The sequence below is a fragment of the Ptychodera flava genome, chromosome 8, assembly GCF_041260155.1.
Source record: "Ptychodera flava strain L36383 chromosome 8, AS_Pfla_20210202, whole genome shotgun sequence".
In the NCBI taxonomy this organism is placed as follows: Eukaryota; Metazoa; Hemichordata; class Enteropneusta; family Ptychoderidae; genus Ptychodera; species Ptychodera flava.
In genome coordinates, this window is record NC_091935.1 from 31,605,979 (window position 1) to 31,628,499 (window position 22,521).

At 35.8% G+C, this 22,521-nt stretch overlaps 1 protein-coding gene across 1 annotated transcript; it reads right to left on the reverse strand.

Moving 5' to 3' along the window:
- Window positions 1-2,710: 2,710 nt before the first annotated feature.
- LOC139138068 (low-density lipoprotein receptor-related protein 2-like) lies at window positions 2,711-20,029 on the reverse strand. Its single transcript, XM_070706291.1, has 15 exons — window positions 19,997-20,029; window positions 19,571-19,724; window positions 14,844-14,960; window positions 14,440-14,562; window positions 13,455-13,577; window positions 12,353-12,478; window positions 11,838-11,954; window positions 11,165-11,281; window positions 10,639-10,758; window positions 9,871-10,008; window positions 9,188-9,313; window positions 7,585-7,707; window positions 6,883-7,023; window positions 3,556-3,579; window positions 2,711-2,889 (listed from the first exon to the last, which is right to left on the reverse strand). Exons 1-15 carry the CDS (start codon window positions 20,027-20,029, stop codon window positions 2,711-2,713), a joined length of 1,761 nt encoding a protein of 586 aa, XP_070562392.1.
- Window positions 20,030-22,521: the final 2,492 nt, after the last annotated feature.

Below are 22,521 nucleotides of genomic sequence, written 5' to 3' on the forward strand. Positions count from 1 at the left end.
GTCACGTAAGTGCCGATCAGGATTATTTAAATTTATCACACGGTCAGAGCGATGCTTTGAGAATTCAAAAACTCCCGCCCAGTGTATGTAAATGGCTGTCATCAGTAATCCCCCTATTGTGCGCCCACGGTCCTGGAAGTTCCTGTTTAAAGGTTTTGCAATGCGTCATTTTGAACAAGAATGAGTCTTTTCTTAAATCTTCACCTTATCAATTTGGCTTCAAAGCCCGCCATTCAACTGACATGTGTATATTTGTCTTCAAAGAAGTAATAAGCAAATATAAAAATTATGGTAGCAATGTAATTATGACATTCATGGATGCTTCTAAAGCTTTCAACTTTGTTAACCATTGGACATTCTTCAAAAAGTTGATAGCTCATTTGCTTTGTCCAATATCTTCTATCATGGTACAGATCCCAGAGTATCCATATTCAATGGGGTTGTTATTTATCCGAAAGTTTTATTGTTATTAATGGTGTTAAGCAGGGTGGAGTATTGTCCCCCAAGCTTTTCAGTGTATATGTTGATGATTTGAGTTCTAGACTGATTAATTCTGGCGTTGTTGTAACATTGGTGGTATTTTTGTAAACCATCTTATGTATGCAGATGATATTTATTTGATAAGTCCATCTGTGAGGGGCACTCGAAAGCTAGTTATCATCTATAGCAAATACGGTGATATTCATGATATTATTTTCAAATTTCAATGCAGAAAAAAAGCAGTATATGTGTGTAATTTCTAAAAAATGTAAGTTGGAGTGCATTAATATTCCTTCAGTTTATCTCAATGGAGTCAAACTTGCGTTTGTTGAAATGAAAAACATCTTGGTTATATAATTTTGACAGATATCTTTAGTGACAATGCTGATATTTAACGCCAAAAGAGATCTTTTTAAATCTCTGCCAATTTGCTTTTGTGATGATTTTCCTTGTCCTCAATGAATTTAAAGTGCAAGCAATTGAAAGCTTTAATATTGTTATCAATTGTACGTTGGTAATCAGTGGTGTGCAGCTATAATAGCAGTATCCTGAAAAAGCTAGAAGTTGGTTACAACAATGCAGCCCGCATACAGTTGGGTTATGACAGGCGTAGTAGCACCAGTTCAATGTTTGCCAATAATAGGATTGATGGTTTTGATGCTCTGCTCTGAGCAAATTTATTGTTTAATGAAACGAATATCAAGCATTCACAACATAATTATACGAAGGGTTCATGATACTATGTACTTCACATCGGTTTTGAGAAAACAGTGGATACAGACCATTTTCTTACTGTGAGGTAATATTTATGAAATGTAATTCAAAGAGCAATTTATTGTTTTGTTTTTTCTCGAACATGATCAGTGTATTTATGCAATTTTTTTATATTCTGTAATATACCGGTATATGGACATGCTTAGGTCCGAAATAAAGAAATAATAATTATAATGTACTGAAATCATAAACGTAATTGACTTAACTTGCTACAAGAAGTTTTGTAACACCCTGTGGAATGAATTAGCTACATTGCAGCTATTATAGGGTTTGTGTTGAAAACATTCTTGCTTCAATCATTTAAGAAATTAGCATGCGTCAATAATGTGGGGTGTTCAAGGGACCACACACTTTATCCATATGGCAGAACTCAAAACCCATTTCACATATACTTGTCAAACCAACAGGTAAGTGAAGGACTTTTGGGCCATATGATGACTTTTCTCCCGGCACCTTCAAATTTTGATACGTCACAAGACCTGGTACTCAAATTTGACTTCCTGAAAATTTACAGATGACCTTAAAAAACCACAGGGCAAATCCACCCCAATTTCTCATGCAGAGTACATACACTCAGACCACTGAAATTGGCTAATAGAATTGTGAGTAGCCTTCTGACGTTGGTCACCATATTGACCTTTTGAAAATTAAAATTTGATTTTTCTCAAATTGTAATGTTAGCACTTACAAGCTTGCGGAGAGTGTGTTCATTAGACAGGTAGTTTAGCAGGCATGTTGCTATATGAGAAAAAAGGACTATAAACATGACAAGGGACTTTTAAAAATCATCTTCCCCAGAACCAATGATGAATTAAGTTGAAATTTCCTTGCATCATCATAAGTGAGGGTACCAGCAAGTTTACAAAGAGAGTTTGAATCAGTGGTATGGTGTTGCAGCCATATTTGTCATTTGCAGAGAAAGCTACAAACATCATGAAATTATGTCTAAAAATGATGATATTCTTATGACTATGCAAGCTCATATTATGCCGCTGTTCCTTTTTATATGAGCACAAGGCTTCCCTCCCTCCAAAATGTCAGGAGATTGTTCCCTTAACACCTACAGGCAGTGCATTGCAATTGAAGGTTCCAAGCCCTAGAACAGCACAGCACAGCACTGTAAAATGCCGCATTTTTGGCAAGAATGAACACAGTAACTGTTATGCTTTGTCTAGGTGACGAACAAGCAAAATAGATTTCCTAGCAACAATGACCAAACACATAGCAACAAACAAGTAAAGGTAAAACAAACAACTGTGCAGTCTGCATATGTCAATGACAGAAATAAAAGATTGTTAAATCAACCCTAGTAACCAGAACCACACACATTGAAAAGGGAAAACTAATGTCTTCCCTGGCAACAGTAACCAAAGGCAATAGCGATAAGGAAATGGCATATACTTTCCCAAAAGTATCTCCTGTGCACTGAGCCTAGTCATCAAGACTCTATCATAATTTAACGTAATGTTCTTGCAACTATGGCAAGTGCTTGGATCCTGCCAACACTACATGCAGCTTTTATACACGCGTTGTCTCTGCATTCATGTTTAGGGATACTCATTGGATCCATGAATGGGGGATGCTGGAATCTTGGATAACCAATGGGATTAGTGAGATGGTGAAATCCCGGATAGCCTATTGGATCCGTGAGAAGGTGGAATCTAGTAGCAAATAGTTGTCGCTGATTTGGGCAACATTTGAAAAAATACCGTCAAGGACAGTGTGCTCACATTCGGTTTGAATGGTCCATTCGAGAAATATTTAAACCAGGAAAAACAAGAGCTTGACAAAGCAAATAAGGTCTCCAACTTAGGTACTGGAGGTCATCTTTAGGAACATGCATATCAACTTCTATAGCAATGGGACAAGCAGATCCTAAATACATAAGCAAATGTCAACAACAAAAAATAGAGAAGGTTTGATAAAAAGAAAAGGTGGGAGTGGGTAAAAAATGTACAAGGGATCTGGTAAAAAGCAATGCTACTTCATCAATCTTCTAGACCTTACCCCCTCCTAAATATCAAATGTTCCATCCCTTGGTATTACATAACGCCAGGAAATGTATTTACAACCTTGGGAAGTTTTTAATTAATGCGATGAGTGTTATCATTCTAATGTAAACAGCACTTAAGTTAGTTACAGATGGTGAAATGCCTTCCACTGTGGGCGGTGATTACAACATCTGGAATTATCCTGGATCCAAATTGAATTATCCCGGATCCAAATTTCTCATCAGTTCTTGTATATGTCTTACATAGAAAAGTTGCAAAAATTGGTCCGCGATGAAAAAATTCACCTTACCTTTGTTTTCTGGATCAAATTTTCCTACAATTTGATACCCAATATGACAAAATTATGTTAACAGTCTTCAAAACTCTCTCACAACATATCCTGGGTTGGTGTAGGTCATTTAAGGTCACAAACTGAGCAAATTACCTAAAATATACAAATTTGGGGGTTTCCCAACACGTTGAGCAGAATATTTATCTAGTAACATCCCTCGGGACTTTATACCACATTACAAAGCTATCAAACAAGTAAATTTGAGAACTAGTTTTTTGGACCAAAAATGACAATATTGTCTTAAAAATACAAATTTGTATATTTCAGGACAATTTCCACATATCTAACTATTGTCATCTCTGTACGTCTGTGTACCAAATATAAAAGCTGTCTGTCCAGAGGTTTTAAAAAGAAAATACTGTTTAAGATTTTTTGACCAAAAATTGCAAAATTCCTCCAAAATAGTAATTTTCCCAATTTTGTCATAATTTCAACAAATTAGAAGAGTAACACCCTTGCAAAGATCCAACCCAAATTTGAGACCGATTGGCTGGCGGTTTCAGAGAAGAATAATTTTTACTGAAAATGAGAAAAATCACCAAAAAATTCAGCAAAAATACAAAATTAAGGAGAACTTCACAATATTCATAAAACTGTATGAGGTTCACCTAAGGTACTTGCACACAAATTTTCAAAGCAATCAAAACAGTGGTTCTCGAGATATTAATTCTTGACCATTTTCACCTTTTGTAAGCTCATTTGCATAATTTTGGCAATGCAGACTTCATTTGAACAAAATCCCATCTATACCCCAGGATGCATCCACACACCAAATACCAAGCTGAAATGTGCAGCGGTTTGCGTGTTTTTGATGTTGACGGACATACTGTACGTACATACATACATACATACATACATACATACATACATACATACACACATACATACAGACGCCATCGACTTCAGCTTATACGATAAACTCACATTGGTATAACCAAATGTGAGCTAATGAGTCATCCAGAGCTATTAAGGCAGTATATGTGCCTCCAAAGTAAAAAAAAACTTTCGCTCAAATTTTCCCCAATGAAACTTTCGTCCATTCTCATACCAAGTTGAGAATAAAAATTACGGGTCATCGTGCAAAACTTGGTACTAAAGAGACAACATACCTTAGATTTCCTGATATTTGCAATTCAAAATGGCCGCCACACCTGTGGTAACTCTATGGGAGGAATAAAAGTTTTGACTTTCGAAAAACACCAAGAGCTTTAAAAGGAACCCCCACAAGCAGTAGACCAGAAAAGGTCATTCAGTTTGAAAGCCCGAATACCTGTTCCCAAGGCGCATTCTACCTTAACTGACTTTGATATAAGATAATCCAGTTACCCAACATCTTCTATTCAGGGACAAATTAAGTCATACTTAGGCGTAACTAGTTATTCGTTTATACATTCCTTTATTCTGATCCATTATTGGAAAATAAAAATATACAAAGCAAAAAATGTTTATTCTATTGTACTTAAAATTCAATGCCAAAATTTTTCAGTTTCTCCTTTCTGAAAAGCTACAATTTAGAATTTTAAACTTTTCTTTTCTGAAGAGATCACATGATGGCAGTACAAAGAAACACACTTGTAAAGACATATATTGAAAAAACACACTTCTAAGTACAATTTTGCTTGTACCATGCTCTATTCAATTTCCAGGTCTAAACCCCTTGGCAGAAACCATAGTGGCGCAAGAGACGATACATATAGTGTCAGCCATTTCTGAATATCATAAGAGATGAATGAAAAGGTAAGGCCATCCTTGTGTCTTTGTATTACACTTTGATACCAATTGAATGAAATTCAGACACTGTGACCAGATTTGTTAATGTTACACTTCATATCAAAATGCATGGTTTGATTCGAAAGAAACCATGAAGTTTGCCATTATGTTTTTTTTTGAAATTCAACATCTCAATGATAACAATGCCGACATGAGTGGAGATGGAGTTGAACCATCGAACTTTATAAGCTCCCCCAGAGCCCACTCTTAATTTAGCTGACAGCATGAAATCACTGTTAAATGTTGATTATAATGCCAAACAAATTAAATTTGGAAACCAAATAAAACTTGACTAGATATAGTTAGCCAAACGAAAACACTATTGTCACACAGACTGCATATCAAAGACTCAATTAAAACGCTGATGTCATTATGTGCCTATGTGGAGGTGAAAATTACAGTGCCTAAAGTGTTGTGCCCTAAAGGTGTAATGGCGCCATATTAAGCATGCATTAAAGTCATGCATAACTCATCAACATTTTAATCGAGTACAACTTCTATGAAGTCTAAAAGTGACAATAGGAATTTTGGAGTAAACTTTTATCATGTGATTTTGGGGCCAGAATATATCAAAATGTAGCTAAATTATGTAAAAGTGCAAACAATACGAAATCATATTAGCTGTCCAGAAAACTCAGAAAAACCTCTCCTTTCTGAGAGGACAAAAGCTGAGCCTCTGTCCCTGAAGACACATATGCTAATATGTTCAGAGGGTGTCAGGTATCACCAGATCACAGAGAACGTAGATTTAGTTTCTGCGGTCTAATTTTGCAGTTTTATAAGTCGCTAACAATTTCATGTAAAATTTACCTAAAAAAAGGCCAAGTGTTCTAAAGGGAGAGAAAGAAATATCCGTATAGTACGGTTTATTTTCATTAATGGTCAAAATATTACAAGTCATATTTATCCATAAAATTGATGCAACAAGTCATTGTCAATGCCATAGTCCCCACTTGGTTATTGGATTTGGACACCATTGACTGAAATGATGGTCATATTTGATTGTATCACAAAACAAAGCAACATGCACATGTATGACATAGGGGTAATCCTTGTACCAAGTTTGGAAGAAATTGCTCAAGGCGCGGTATCTCTGAGAAATTTGTGTGAACTGAAGCACGGACACATGGACATAACCAAATCTATAAGTCTGAGTTTGTTTTTAGAACTGGTATCAGTTCAACTGCAGTGTTTGGTACCAGGTGGCAATAAAACTTGGTCTTGAGAGTAGTATTTAGAAGTTTTAGAAATAAACTCTATTTTCGAACAGAGTCTTGTTTTTCATCCGCTCTATAAGTCTCCTCTGACTATGTTCATGGGGACTGAAAAGTTAGAAATAGTAATTGTTGTTAAAGTAGTAATATCATTGTTCAATACTATTTGAAAGAGTGTCTTCCGCGTATCTTGATTTTTTGCTAAATTTGAATGACTTGATCTGAAAAGGGTTAAAAACGCAGTTGCTATCACCCTAGGACAAGCAAGCTATTGCCCTGAATGAAATGTATTCAGGTATACCTTCACAGACTCTCTTGTCTGATGGAGATGGTCTGTAACCGATTCCACAGCTGCATAGGTAGCCATCAGCAATATCATGACATTCTCTTTCACATCCACCGTTGTTTGTAGCACACTCATTGATGGTTTCATCAGACTTATCTGAAAATAGCAAACAAATAACAAACAATTACATGTATCTGATCATGCTATGATTTACAAAATGGCCTTTACAGTTAGCAATGTGTGGATTTGTCATGTAGTTTGTCTCCTCATGGTCAGTTTATAGACTTATGCAATAACCATGGCAACAACTGCTTGGCAAGAGCTACATGGAGCTAATTGTACTCAAATTGAGTGCACATGTTCCTGTGAAAGGAGTGATTGGTATAATATATATCCACATTCACGTTTCCAGTGTTAAAAGTTTTTCTCCTCAGTTTTAGCACCAAAAAATAAAAAACAGGAATGGAAATTTGACCATCGTCCAACTGAAATGCAGCACCAGAGAACAGCATTACTGGTGAGACAGATATTTATCATAATGGTAGGTACTCAGCTATGATAGAGGAAGTGATACAGATGACAAAAAGTGACAATGCCAATTTAATGATGCACAGGCAAAACAACTACTGTAAAGAAGCTGACAAAGTTACAAACATAGGAAGAAATGCTTTAACTGGTTGTGAAATATTGTTGATGCAAATTTAAAATGTAACTTACGACATCCTAGTTCATCTGTTGCATCACCGCAGTCATCAAATGTGTCACAGACGTCAGATATTGACACACATTGTTTATTTGCACACTTGAACTCATCAACTGTACACTCTCTGATCTCCTGACCTGCAGATTAAACATCAAGTGCATTTAAAGGGGTATAGTTTCATATCAGCTTTATCTCTAAATGATGAAAAAGCTGGACACACATACACAACTTCAAAAGGAGAACAAATGATTTAGACCTTGTACATAGTGAATGTATACAATAACAACGGAATGAGAAGTGCTGCTCAGAAATTGTTGTTACAGTAACAATGTACCAGCAAAGGACACAAATGCAACACTGTGTACCAGAACTTTTCATTTACCGTTTTCCTTTTAACTGTTTAATTTTTTCAAGAATTTGGCAAAAATTCAGGAAGATTGTGACTGTGACTAGTCAAACAGATACAAAGAAAACATTGCTATTATACGGTGTCGCTCAAATTTGATCAGAATTGGTATATACCAGTATGGGTTACCAATGATCAACAATAAATGTTGTTTCTATCTGTTCAGTGGAGGAAAATCCTACGTTGATGTTATGACAATGATTTCTGCACAGTACAACCAGAAAAACGACAAGAAATATTTAAACCAGAAAAACAAGAATGACAAAAGTAATTAAGGTCTAACTTTAGGTACTGGAGGTCAACTTTAGCAACATGCATATCAGAAACAAGCCCCTCTTAGTTTAGTATAAACGGTCTTCCCCATCTACTGTCTATGGTTGCAGCTGGTCAGTTAATATGTAACAGTTCATAAACAATGACAGGAAATGAGTCAAGATCAGTGGAGTTTGCCTGTTTCTCAATGGCATGCCTCCTGTACATTTGCAGGATTTCACTTTTTCTTACCTCATTTGCACATTTTTGACACTGATGTGTTCCTTTGAACAAATTCACATCTCAACCCCTGCATCTACCTGTACACCAAATACTGAGATGGTAGCTTTGGCGGTATGGGAGCCTTTGTGTGTGACGGACATACATCCGCACATACCCACAAATATACAGACATGCAAATCAGATGCAAATGAACTGATTCAGCTCATAACCTCACATTGGTAAACCAAATGTGAGCTAAAAATTCAAAAGTATGTCAACTTGTGCAATTCAATAAAATTTGTGACAATCAAGAAACAGTACTTATAGCACTGCTTGTCATTCAATGGAAGAGTGAAGAGCAATGTCAGTCTGACGTTGTCATGGATACATACAAATAAAATGTTGGAAAATAAGATTTTTGGTTTGCAAAGATGGAGACTTCACACCATGTCATGGAGCAACAGCTTGCAGATATTTATTTCATGTTTTAAAGGAGCAGGATTTTTATTGGCTTCATCTGTGAACAAACTGATTACCTGTGGACTAATCTAATTAAAATCTCATAATAAACAATGTCAATAAGCACTGATGCAAGAATATGGAATTGATGACTGCAGCTTTAACAGCGTCTGATTTCCCCACCTAACTGGTCCTGAATACACATACAGATCAGGTGTATTATTTGTATACAGAGAGAAGTGAAAATGACTGTTTGCAACAGCTGATTCTGTACTTACATATGTCATGCATATTCTCGTCACTAGCATCACCACAGTTGTCAACGCCATCACAGAGTCGGTATCTCGGAACACATTTGTTGTTGTTACAACGGAATCTTGAATCTTCTGGACAATCAATACTCTCTGAGAAGATAATAAACAGTTGGCAACTTTACAGAATAATATTGGCAGATGTTTTGGGAATTTTAGTTTTCTAGTGTTGCCTGATATATTATGTCCAATTTGAAAAAGTGAAGAAATCAACCCTCAAGGAAACGCCTGGAAAGTCCTGGAAATATTAACTCACTTATTCTACTTCACAAAAACACTGTTACTTATCTTGTTGTGACAAGTATGAAAGTGTCATTTCAGTGAGTCATGTGTAACTGTGTAACCTATATGCAACTACCACTAACATCAATTCAATGTCATATCTGTCTCCTTTGACAGTACTTCTCATGTTGAATGATCAGATATGGTCACTTCACTCCATTGGAATGACCATGGATCAGAAAATGTAAACAGCTGTCCAGTTTGCATACGTATACAGCACAATCCAAGGTATATGAATATTCTCAAATATGACTCATTATCTCCGGATATGCATACAACTCAAACACCACTCAACCATGTAATTTGCATCAAATGAAAACGAATCAGTTTGGATTCAAGAAATAGATGGTCCAATTGCATGATCTTACCACAGACACTGGCAGTTTCATCAGATCCATCTACACAATCATCATCACCATCACATCTCCATGACATCAGGATGCAGACTGTGTTGTCACATTGAAATTTGTTAGCAGGGCAATATCTGCCGTCTGGATATCGTGTAGCTGTGGAAGTAAGATCAACTGATTGTGAAAATAACATTCTAGATCTAGTAAATTGTGGGCAAACGCTACTCCAGAAACATAACATTCAACTTCCAAACGTTTTCTGACAGAGTGAAATTATGATCTTCAATCATACAGTAATTATCCTCCTTTGCATCATCAATTGTAAATTTCAGATCACTCAATTTCATTTTACAAAGACTCTACAAACCCACTAAGTGACAGGACCTTTCACAATATATATGGAGGATGACTCTCATAGATCTGGCCTCTGAACTCTGCATCTATGTGTTACTTGCACTACAGATACAAGCATCCTTATACTATAGATGCACAGCTTGGAGACTGTTTACATATAATTTCAGTAAAATAGTGCAGGTATCCTATAGACGAAGAGTTCAAAGGCCTTTTACATGTAAAAGCCTTCTGAATTCTGCATGTATAGGATATTTACGCTATTACAATGATTGAATTGAATTGAAATGAATTAAATTACCCTACCATTTCACATACATATCATTAGGTCCCTGTTTACAATTTGACTTGTTCCACTGACACCAATCAAACTGACACATACAAGATGTTTTATAAGGTCATTCCATTTAATTGAGGGGATAGCAGCATACTTACGGCAGTCAATTTCATCAGATGCATCCTCTCTGCAATCTTTGTCTCCATTACAACGATAGGACTCTGGTATGCAATGACCGCTGGTACACTGGAACTTGTCAGCTGGACATGTCAGTGTATCTGATGAAATAAAACACAGAAATCCATGAATCAGTGCTTTCTTTACCAATGCCCCACCAGTTACTGTTGCTATGGCAATTTTTTTATCAGTAAAATTTATCAAAGTCACATATACCAGTGGGGACCATTTTACAAACTTCAAAGGTCATCAACTTTTATGCTTATCACATTATATTATCCCTTTGTCATTAATCTGTGACGATGTTTCGCCCCTTAAAGTGTTATCAATTCTATTGACTGAAAGACATTGGCTTTGAACTATTAGATGAACATTGAATTTGTAAGCACAAGGAAAGGACAACATGATATAACTTTTAACATTAACTTTTTCCTTGAAGATGGAAGTTTGCGTCAAAGCCTCTGCCAATCAGATCCTTCATGTTAAATGATATGTTGTTAAAATTACTTACGACATTCAAGTTCATCTGAACCATCTCCACAATCATTGTCATGGTCACAAAGCCATCTGCTTGGAATACATCATTGTGACATGTAAATTCACTTTCACTGCATGGTCGGTTTGCTGAAAAAATATACACACATAAAAAAAATTATTCAATTTTGCAAGTGTGTCAGAGTTTACTATGCACCAATGACTACATATACTGTACTTTGCTTTAGATTAACTCACTTTGGATCAAGGTACAGACCCCATTGGCATTATATTTCCATATGATAGTATAGAAGTGCTACCTCCATACTATCATGGAAGCAGCACTTAATGGGTCCAATTTTTATCTCTGATGACCTAGGAGTGGGTTGCAGTGTAGGGGTTAAGAAGTAGCAGTGGGTCAGATTTTAACTGTTTTTGGCAAAGTGGATGATTAACATGTGTATATTCCTTGGAGTGGAAATCAAGAAAAAATGTCTTTAAGATTAATAACTAGAAGTGTTTTCAATTTTGAAGATACCATCCCTACCCTAAGTCAGTCAAAGTAACTACAACATTCATCACATCACAGCATTTTGTACATTGCAATCTGTTAGACATTCAAGCCACCATTCGTGAAGAATTTGGCCAGAGATCTTCCTCAGTATATCTGTTATTCAAGTCAATTAGTCAACGAGGTTTGACTCACTGCAGTCTACTTCATCTGAGCCATCACCACAGTCATCATCTCCATCACACTGCCATCTGTTTGGAATACAATGATGATTGACACAACGGAATTCACCATCATTGCATTCACGAGATCCTGGAAACAGATCAGAATAGAAGAGGATAATGGAACTTAATTGTAATTAGAATAAATGATACTTTCAACTTTCATCCTTGACAAATGAAATTGGTGTATATGTTTTTTTTGGTTTCTTTTGTTTATAAGAGTTCAGTGTCAGTCAAAATATCCTTATTTATTTTGCAACTACATCTATATCCAATGATGATCAATTACACTTGGTGGGTCTTAACATCAGATCACGATAAAGCCAGCAATCCTACTGTCCATGTAGCTATTTGTAAAGTCCATTGGTTAATTCACTTGTTCTTGGACAAGACAAATAGCAGTGGTCAAAGCAAAGCAACTGTGGTCCCTATCCCTGTACAGGATTTGCTTTCTACTACTGGCGTGTCAGTGAGGGAAAGTGCACTCACTACAGACTGATGGATCTTCATCACTGTTGTCACGGCAATCATTGTTTCCATCACAAACAGCCCATTCTGGTACACATCGGTAGTTTGTCTTAAAACTGAACCATGTCTCCTGGCAGGGTCGTAATTCTGAAAAGGGACAAATACATGATGAGAAGCCATCTTAGAATGTGCATTCTGAAGCTAAATTTCAATGATGGTGCTCAAAGACCAGAGTATTGGTTATACAGGCAACATCATTCTGCATATCTATGGTGTTATGATTAGTGCGTCCTCTATGTTAAATTATTGTCACTGACTCAAGAAAGGTTTCCTAGACACAATGAAAGTTTGCAACTACTGTATATGTACTGGTATAGAGCCATGTCAAAGAAATTTCCAGAAAATCCTTAGTGTAACTCTGAGAGTTAACAAACATGTACAGTCAGAGAACACACTAATCTTGATCTGTCTCTAACAATCAATACGATGTCTCACTGTTGATGATCATTGCAGGTCATGTGTAACTTCTGGTCAAGCAAAATTTCTAAATCCATAACGCATCTGTCTTTATTATGGCACTCAACCATGGCATTGAACATTTGATATTCACATACAAGACACATTCACCAAAACTGTCATAAACAACTCAGAATGAGTTTTGTAGACTTTCCTAAACACAGGGTGAATGTAGCATGCCTTAAAACAGTCAGTTAGAAACTTTGCACTAACTTTCCTTGATCAAGCTTTAAACAGTTTTGTTTCACAATAATTTGTAAAATTACGATGAAAACACTTTGATGGAATAAAGAAGTTCTGTAAATTTTACCATGTATGGTATTCAAAATGCCTGCCATTTCAGTGATACTTCTATGATGTAAAATATTTTGATTTCACAAAAACACAATTGAAAACTTCATTTACAACATAGCCTTCACAACAAGTCCTCACAATAAGCACACCAGAATGGTATGCAGATAATTCTAAAGGTGAATTCAAGCCTAAACAAATATCATGGGAATTCAAATTGGTATCTTATTTCAAGTGTTGAAATCATGCTAGACTGTTCTAGTCAGGAAGATCAATTCACAGAAAGGAATTAACAGAAAGTCATGTGGATACTCACTGCACACATCAGCCTGTTCATCAGACTCATCTCCACAGTCGTTATCCCAATCACAGTACCATGCTTCCGGAATACAATATCCATTGTCACAGGTAAACATTCCGGGACTACAAGTACGTGTACCTTTGTAAGAAGAAAGTTTAAAATTTGATTCATGAACATAACATATTCTTTGTCAAAGTTCATATAAATTATCACCATTTTAACAGTTAATTTCACTACAGAATAAATTGGACATTTTTTACATCTTGATGACTAGAGTTTGACTGAACTTTCCAATGTTAAGGAGTGTTTTCCTTAAAATGAAAAGGAATGTGATGTTACATAAACCAAATTCTTTAATTTGTCAAGACAACTTTCTCTCAGTCTTTCCAACTCAAATACTGATGGTAATGTCTTCTTTAAAGCAAGATCAAAACTTTTGAACCAAATGCAATGTGGCACATATGAATGATGTGCTATCACATTGGTTACTCCTAGACATTTTCCACACATCAGTTCGTGCAGGCTTAGGGTTACTACTAGTTTATGTCATACTAGTTTATGTCAGGTGGTTAAGCGTCTGGGTTATATGTCAACGGACCTGGCATGAATCAGTAAATGTTAGATAATTTGCTTCTCTAATACCAAACTGCCTGGTGACCCCTAATTGTTATTCTTGATTTGGTAAGAGAATGGTTTAAAGATTCATTTAAGCAAAGTTTGAGTATAAGTTTGAATCTGTGACTTTTGAGGCGCATACTACCTTAATTGTAAATACCAGTTGTTACAGTTTGAAGGGATACAGACATCGGAACTACGCTCAAAGTTTGTATGGGACCCATACAACCAATGTAAACACTGTATCCAAGGTACGATGGTTGCAGCTATGATGATGAGGTGCATCTAGATATCATGCAAGAAATACATTGTCTGTGAACAAGAAACTTGCACAAGCACAATTATGAGGACGATGGTTTCCCTTTAACTGAGAAGAGCTACTCACTGCAGAAATCTTCATCTTCATCTGAATTATCACCACAATCATTGTCTCCGTCACACAGATAACTCTTAGATACACATCGATCATTGGCACAGCGGAACTGAGTACGGCCACAATGGCGGAGCTCTGCATAAGAAATGGAACACCTCTTAAAGTAAATGGCTGTTTTAATTACATACACATAGTTTTGGTATGCAAATGTACACAACATCATACAAGGGCAATGTAACAGACCTTTGGCAGAAGTTCAAAGTGTATGACTCACACATTATGGATAACATCTGCAGTACTGCACACGTTATTCATATTCTTTTGAAATAGAGTCATGAATTTGTTGCCATATCTATTTTTTTATGCCTGACTGGCTTTGAAATATTGAAAAGGAACAAATTGATAAGTAAACTTACCACAATTGACTTCATCACTATTATCACCACAGTCATTATCATTGTCACAGATCCACTGAGGTCTTGTACAGTTGAAATTATCACACTGGAATAGACCAGGTGCACACACTCTACGACCTGCAAAACAGGGCAAACAAAACTATAGAAACGGCAACCTAGCGGCCGATATAGCTCCGCTGTGTTTATGTAGAGAATAACTATTTTTGACACATGTTGATGAAGAAGGTGGAAATTAAATCTTTGATAGCTCAATGCAGTGGCCAGAAAAAAGTGGCTAAAATAGCTGCAAAAATAAAACAATTGAAGATTTCATCATACTTTGCATATATCACATGGGATCATCCCTAAGAACATGTCAACCAAAGCTATCTGATGAGTAGTTTTTTGAGAATAAAATTTTCTGACCAAAAATGGCAACAATTGCCCCCAAAAATAAAAATTGCAGATTTTATCATAATTTCAAAAGATCAAATTTAGTTCATCTATAGAAACCTGTATACCAAATTTCAAAGCTGCTGGACCAGTATTTTTTGAGAAACACATTTTTTTAACCAAAAATGGAAAAAATTGACCCAAAAATTCAAAATTGCTGATTTCATCATAATTTCAATTAATATCATTAAGGTGATCTGTAGGAACCTGTATACCAAATTGCAAAGCTATCAGATGAGTAGTTTTGGAAATACACATTTTTTGACCAAAAGTGGCAAAAAATGCCCCAAAAATACAAAATTGCAGATTTCAGCATAATTTCAATAAATATTATTTTGTTCATCTATAGGAACCTGTATTCTAAGTTTCAAAGCTATCAGATCAGTACTTTTGGAAATACACATTTTTTGACCAAAAATGGCAAAAATTGCCCCAAAAATACAAAATTACAGATTTCATCAGAGATTCAATATGTATTACTTAGTTCATCTATAGAAACCTGTATACCAAATTTCAAAACTATCAGACCAGTACTTTTAGAGAAATACATTTTTTGACCAAAAATGGCAAAAATTGCCTTAAAAATGCAAATTTGCATATTTCTCCACAATTTGAACAAATCTGAAATAGATCATCCCTAGGGACATATGTACCAAATATCAAAGCTATCTGACTGGTACTTTTGAAGAAAAAGATTTTTAAAGATTTTTTTACCAAAAATGACAAAAATTGCCTTAAAAATACAAATATGCAAATTTCACCACGATTTGAACAAATCTGACTGAAGTCACCCTAAGTAAACTGCATATCAAATTTCAAAGCAATCGGACAAGCGGTTTCAGAGAAGATTTTTTTACCAAAAACACCAAAAAATACCCCAAAAATACAAATATGCAAATTTCACCCCGATTTGAACAAACTTAAGTGAGGTCACCCCAAGTGAGCTGCATATAAAATTTCAAAGCAATTGGACTTGCGGTTTCAGAGGAGAAGGCAATTGTTGACGGACGACGGACGACGACGACGACGGAAAATCAACCTATTTGATAAGCTCCGCGTCGCTGACAGTGGAGCTAAAAAGTTCTTTTCCAATTTTTTCTGTGATTCTATGAAAGAATGCGAGATGTTGGAAAAGTATTTGTAGCTCATGTTACTGACATATATTATCTTTTGGTCAGTTGTTTCACACAATAGACAAAAACACTCCACAGCAATATGCCGAGGTAGCAATTGATAGCCTAGTTGGGTTAAAATGATCAAACATCAAAATCATTTCTGAATCAATATGTCTTGTATGCAATTTGTGCAAGCTTTAACTGTGAAATAGTAGGAACCTGTAAACCAAATTTCAAAGCTATCAGACGAGTAGTTTTGAAAATACACATTTTTTAACCAAAAATGGCAAAAATTGACCCAAAAATACAAAATTACAGATTTCATCAGAGATTCAATATGTATTACTTAGTTCATCTGTAGAAACCTGTATACCGAATTTCAAAACTATCAGACCAGTACTTTTTGAGAAATACATTTTTTGACCAAAAATGGCAAAAATTGCCTAAAAATGCAAAATGCAAATTTGCATATTTCTCCACAATTTGAACAAATCTGAAAAAGATCATCCCTAGGGACATATGTACCAAATATCAAAGCTATCTGACTGGTACTTTTGAAGAAAAAGATTTTTAAAGATTTTTTTACCAAAAATGACAAAAATTGCCTTAAAAATACAAATATGCAAATTTCACCACGATTTGAACAAATCTGACTGAAGTCACCCTAAGTAAACTGCATATCAAATTTCAAAGCAATCGGACAAGCGGTTTCAGAGAAGAAGATTTTTTTACCAAAACACCAAAAAATACCCCAAAAATACAAATATGCAAATATCACCCCCATTTGAACAAACTTAAGTGAGGTCACCCCAAGTGAACTGCATATAAAATTTCAAAGCAATGGGACTTGCGGTTTCAGAGGAGAAGGCAATTGTTGACGGACGACGGACGACGACGACGGAAATCAACCTATTTGATAAGCTCCGCGTCGCTGACAGCGGAGCAAAAAAGTTCTTTTCCAATTTTTTTCTGTGATTCTATGAAAGAATGCGAGATGTTGGAAAAGTATTTGTAGCTCATGTTACTGACATATATTATCTTTTGGTCAGTTGTTTCACACAATAGACAAAAACACTCCACAGCAATATGCCGAGGTAGCAATTGATAGCCTAGTTGGGTTAAAATGATCAAACATCAAAATCATTTCTGAATCAATATGTCTTGTATGCAATTTGTGCAAACTTTAACTGTGAAATAGTGAAATAGTAGGAACCTGTAAACCAAATTTCAAAGCTATCAGATGAGTAGTTTTGAAAATACACATTTTTTGACCAAAAATGGCAAAAATTGCCCCAAAAATACAAAATTACAGATTTCATCAGAGATTCAATATGTATTACTTAGTTCATCTGTAGAAACCTGTATACCGAATTTCAAAACTATCAGACCAGTACTTTTTGAGAAATACATTTTTTGACCAAAAATGGCAAAAATTGCCTTAAAAATGCAAATTTGCATATTTCTCCACAATTTGAACAAATCTGAAAAAGATCATCCCTAGGGACATATGTACCAAATATCAAAGCTATCTGACTGGTAGTTTTGAAGAAGAAGATTTTTAAAGATTTTTTTACCAAAAATGACAAAAATTGCTTTAAAAATACAAATATGCAAATTTCACCACGATTTGAACAAATCTGACTGAAGTCACCCTAAGTAAACTGCATATCAAATTTCAAAGCAATCGGACAAGCGGTTTCAGAGAAGAAGATTTTTTACCCAAAAACACCAAAAAATGCCCCAAAAATACAAATATGCAAATATCACCACGATTTGAACAAACTCAAGTGAAGTCACCCCAAGTGAACTGCACATAAAATTTCAAAGCAATCGGACTTGCGGTTTCAGAGAAGAAGGCAATTGTTGACGGACGACGACAGACGACGGACGGACGACGGACGACGATGGAAAATCAACCTATTTGATAAGCTCTGCGTCGCTGACAGCGGAGCTAAAAATGGCCACATGGCGGCCATATTGGATAGTATCACAAAACAAATGAATGTGCATATGTATGACATAGGTCAATGTCCTTGTACTAAGTTTGAATAAAATTGGTGAATAAAATCGTACATGCCCAAAGGACATGAACAAATTGTAACATATTGGACGTACATATGTATGACATAGGTTAATGTCATTGTACAAACTTTGAATAAAATCGGTTGAGATATGCCTGAGTATTATGGCTCTGTACATGAAAAAATCGTAACAAAATGGCCACACGGCAGCTATATTGGATCATATCACAAAACAAATCGACATGCATATCTATGACATTGGTCAATGTCCTTGTACCAACTTTGAATAAAATCGGTTCAAACATGTCTGAGTTATGGCTCTGTACATGACAAAATCATAATAAAATGGCTGCCTAGCTGCCATATTGGATCGTATCACAAAACAAATCAATGTGCATATGTATGACATAGGTCAATGTCCTTGTACCAACTTTGAATAAAATTGGTTGAGATATGCCTGAGTTATGGCTCTGTACATAAAAAAATTGTAACAAAATGGCCACACGGCAGCCATATTGGATCGTATCACAAAACAAATTGACGTGCATATCTATTACAGTGGTCAATGTCCTTGTACCAACTTTGAATAAAATCGGTTGAAACATGTCGGACTTATGGCTCTGTACATGAAAAAATCTTAATAAAATGGCCGCCTGGCGGCCATATTGGATCATATCACAAAACAAATTGACATGCATATCTATGACATTGGTTAATGTGCTTGTACCAACTTTGAATAAAATCAAATGAAACATGTCTGAGTTATGGCTTTGTACATGAAAAAATCATAATAAAATGGCCGCCTGGTGGCCATATTGGATCGTATAACAAAACAAATCGACGTGCATCTGTATGACATATGAAGTAATCCTTGTACCAAGTTTGAATGAAATCACTCCTTGCATCTCTGAGATATCTGCGTGAACGGACGGACGGATGCACGCACACACACACGCACGCACGCACGCACGGACATGACCAAACCTATAAGTCCCCCCCGGACGGTGTCCATGGGGACTAAAAATACACAAACAAAAACAATGTCACGGCATCTTCTGTCTGCAGTCTTCTATTCCATCCTCTGTGAGTCTTCCATCCTTAAAGATATAAAAAAAATTAATCATAGGTATTCTCAAGTCAAACATGTCAATTGCATTACCTGTATTGTCCGTCTTGCCGTCTTCTGCAATGCCTTCTATCTTGATGCGTTGTTTCCGTCTGGTGTCTTGTATTGTGTGTTTTATTCTGCCATCTGTGTTGTGCTGTGTTGTCCTGTCTTGTTGTGTAATTTGTCTTCCATTTTGTCTGTAATCCTGAAAGTTAATAAAGAAAAAGAAAATTAAGCAGAGAATACGCACAACAATAAATTGTTTTAGTAATTATATCATCTTCTCCTTTAGGTTTTTGCATCGTGGTATCTGCAAATAAACAAATCATATAAGTTAATTGTCCATCAGTATACCAGTGTACCAGTCTTCTGCAATCAGGTCTTGGGAGTTGATACCTGTAAAAAATATTCAAGTGGTTAGTTTTATTTACACAACAAAGTGATGTTTAATTACACAACAAAGTGATGTTGACTCACTGGGTGGCCAGCCAACACCAAGAAAATCAACATCACTCTGATCAGCAATATATATAATCAACAAGATTCCATCTTTCAGTCAGCATTTCCATGGTAACATCTGTAAGTAAACAAAGAACATATGTTATTATTATATTTTGTGCATCAAAATTGTAATGGGACAGCAGACAGCATCAATGAATATGTTTAAAGTCTTCTTCAATAATCATCCTGCTCACATCTGTAAAAAACAGAAACCTGTAAAGATTAGTACACAACAGAGAATAACATCCAATTACTCGTGGCCAGCCAACACGAAGTAACTGAATGTCACTCTCATCAAATGGCAAATATTACACTTTATGTTTTGTCTTCTTCAATAGTCCTCGTGCTCACATCTGTAAAAAATAGAAACCCGTAAAAATTAGTACACAACAGAGAATAACATCCAATTACTCGTGGCCAGCCAACACGAAGTAACTGAATGTCACTCTCATCAAATGGCAAATATTACACTTTATGTTTTGTCTTCTTCAATAGTCCTCGTGCTCACATCTGTAAAAAACAGAAACCTGTAAAGATTAGTACACAACAGAGAATAACATCCAATTACTCGTGGCCAGCCAACACGAAGTAACTGAATGTCACTCTCATCAAATGGCAAATATTACACTTTATGTTTTGTCTTCTTCAATAGTCCTCGTGCTCACATCTGTAAAAAATAGAAACCTGTAAAGATTAGTACACAACAGAGAATAACATCCAATTACTCGTGGCCAGCCAACACGAAGTAACTGAATGTTACTCTCATTAAATAGCAAATATTACACTATGTTTTCACCGGTAAAACCTAAAAATAAAAAAAATCAAGTTAACAGTACTCCTGCAGCATGAAATCTTCATTGGCACCACCTGTAAATAAATATGAAGCATGGGTTAATAACACTATTTGAGTTGTAATGATTGTCAACAAACAAACATCACAACTCAATATCATTACATTTTTCTTCAGTAAGGTCTTCACTGCCAGCATCTGAAAACAAAACAGAAGGGTCAATACACATTCACTGATTTCAAGATGATACCAGTTAAATAATCATTATTGCCGGACAAATTTTTAACTTCAGTTTCTCTTCCAGTTATGTCATCAATGGTGAGACCTGTCCTTAGAGAAAAAACTGAAGTTGTTATTCATTGTTAATAAACCAAAAACATAAAAGGTATACTTAGCTTTATATCTTCTAGCTTCTTCTGTCCTGCTGTCAATAGTCACATCTGTAAAAATTTAAAACAATGAGAAAGGGTCAGCATACCTGTCATCTCATTTGCCCATCAACCTTTCAGATACAGGAATCTGGTTCTTTAGATACAGAAACTGAATTGTTTGGTACCTTACATTGTAAACTCACTGTATGCAATGTCTACTTCTAAGATGACCTCAGTTCATATGCTGGCTTTGTTTGGTAAATTCGTCAGAAAATTACAGTACTTTGACTAAATGACATGCACATGCACACTACAATATAATATCTGTCAAGTTTGAATGAAATCTGTTCAGGGATAGTTGAGTTATGGTTCAAAAACATGAAAAAATCCCAACAAAATGGCTGCCCGGTGGCCATATCGGATCGTATCGCAAAATAAATTGATGTGCATATGTATGGCACTGTACTTCATCCTCGCACACAGTTTGAAGAAAATTGGCTCTTGGATGACAGAGAAACGGCTGCTGACGGACAGATGGATGGACGGAACCCAATCTGGAAGTCCCCGCCGGACTGTATCCACGGGGACTAATTAGAATGTGTAAATGATGAGCATAGGTATATATATAATCATAGTTATACATCATATAGCACCTTGTCTTTGTGCCAAGTTGAAATAAAATTGGTCTGGACATGTCTGAGTATGACTGCAGCCTCTCAAACATAATTTAATGTAAAGTTGCTACCAGTTAGCCATATTGAATCCTATTATGTAACACAATGAATGTGCCTCTAATCACCAGATAGCCATATTACTGGATCATATTGCAAAATAAACTGACATGCATCAGCATGTCTTCTTGGAGGTTAGCTTTGTGGGGGAGATGGTAGAACAAGTGTTCAGACCTAGCGATTAACAAGGCTGCAATCTTGTATTAAAGATAAGTACCTGATACTATTTCAGTCAGTTTCAGTTACTGAAAGCATTAGGATTCAAATTGATACCTAAAGTCACATTTCCTGAGTTATATGCTTTTAAATTGATTAAAATCTGTCTAAACATGTTTGGGCAGCTGCTTACAACTGACAAATATTAAAACAAAATTGCAATCTGGTATACATATTCAATGTATCATGGAACATATTGATGTGCAGTTCTATGTTCCAGTACCATGTACTTGTGCCAACTTTGAATGAAATAACTCCAGTCATGCCTTCGTTATGGTCCAGGAAGGACAAATATAAAAAAAAGGCTGGCAAACAGCCATGTCGAATTTTATTGTGAGACAAATTGATGTGCATCTAAATGTCATGCTACTCTGTCTTTCTGCCAAATTTGAT

Coding starts and splice junctions, on each gene's coding strand:
- LOC139138068 (XM_070706291.1), bottom strand. CDS start 20,029: ATGTTGATTTTCTTGGTGTTGGCTGGCCACCCA. Junction 13,578..14,439: donor TGAAGATGAAGATTTCTGCA/GTGAGTAGCTCT, acceptor CTTCTTACAAAG/GTACACGTACTTGTAGTCCC. Junction 11,955..12,352: donor TGAAGATCCATCAGTCTGTA/GTGAGTGCACTT, acceptor ATCTGTTTCCAG/GATCTCGTGAATGCAATGAT.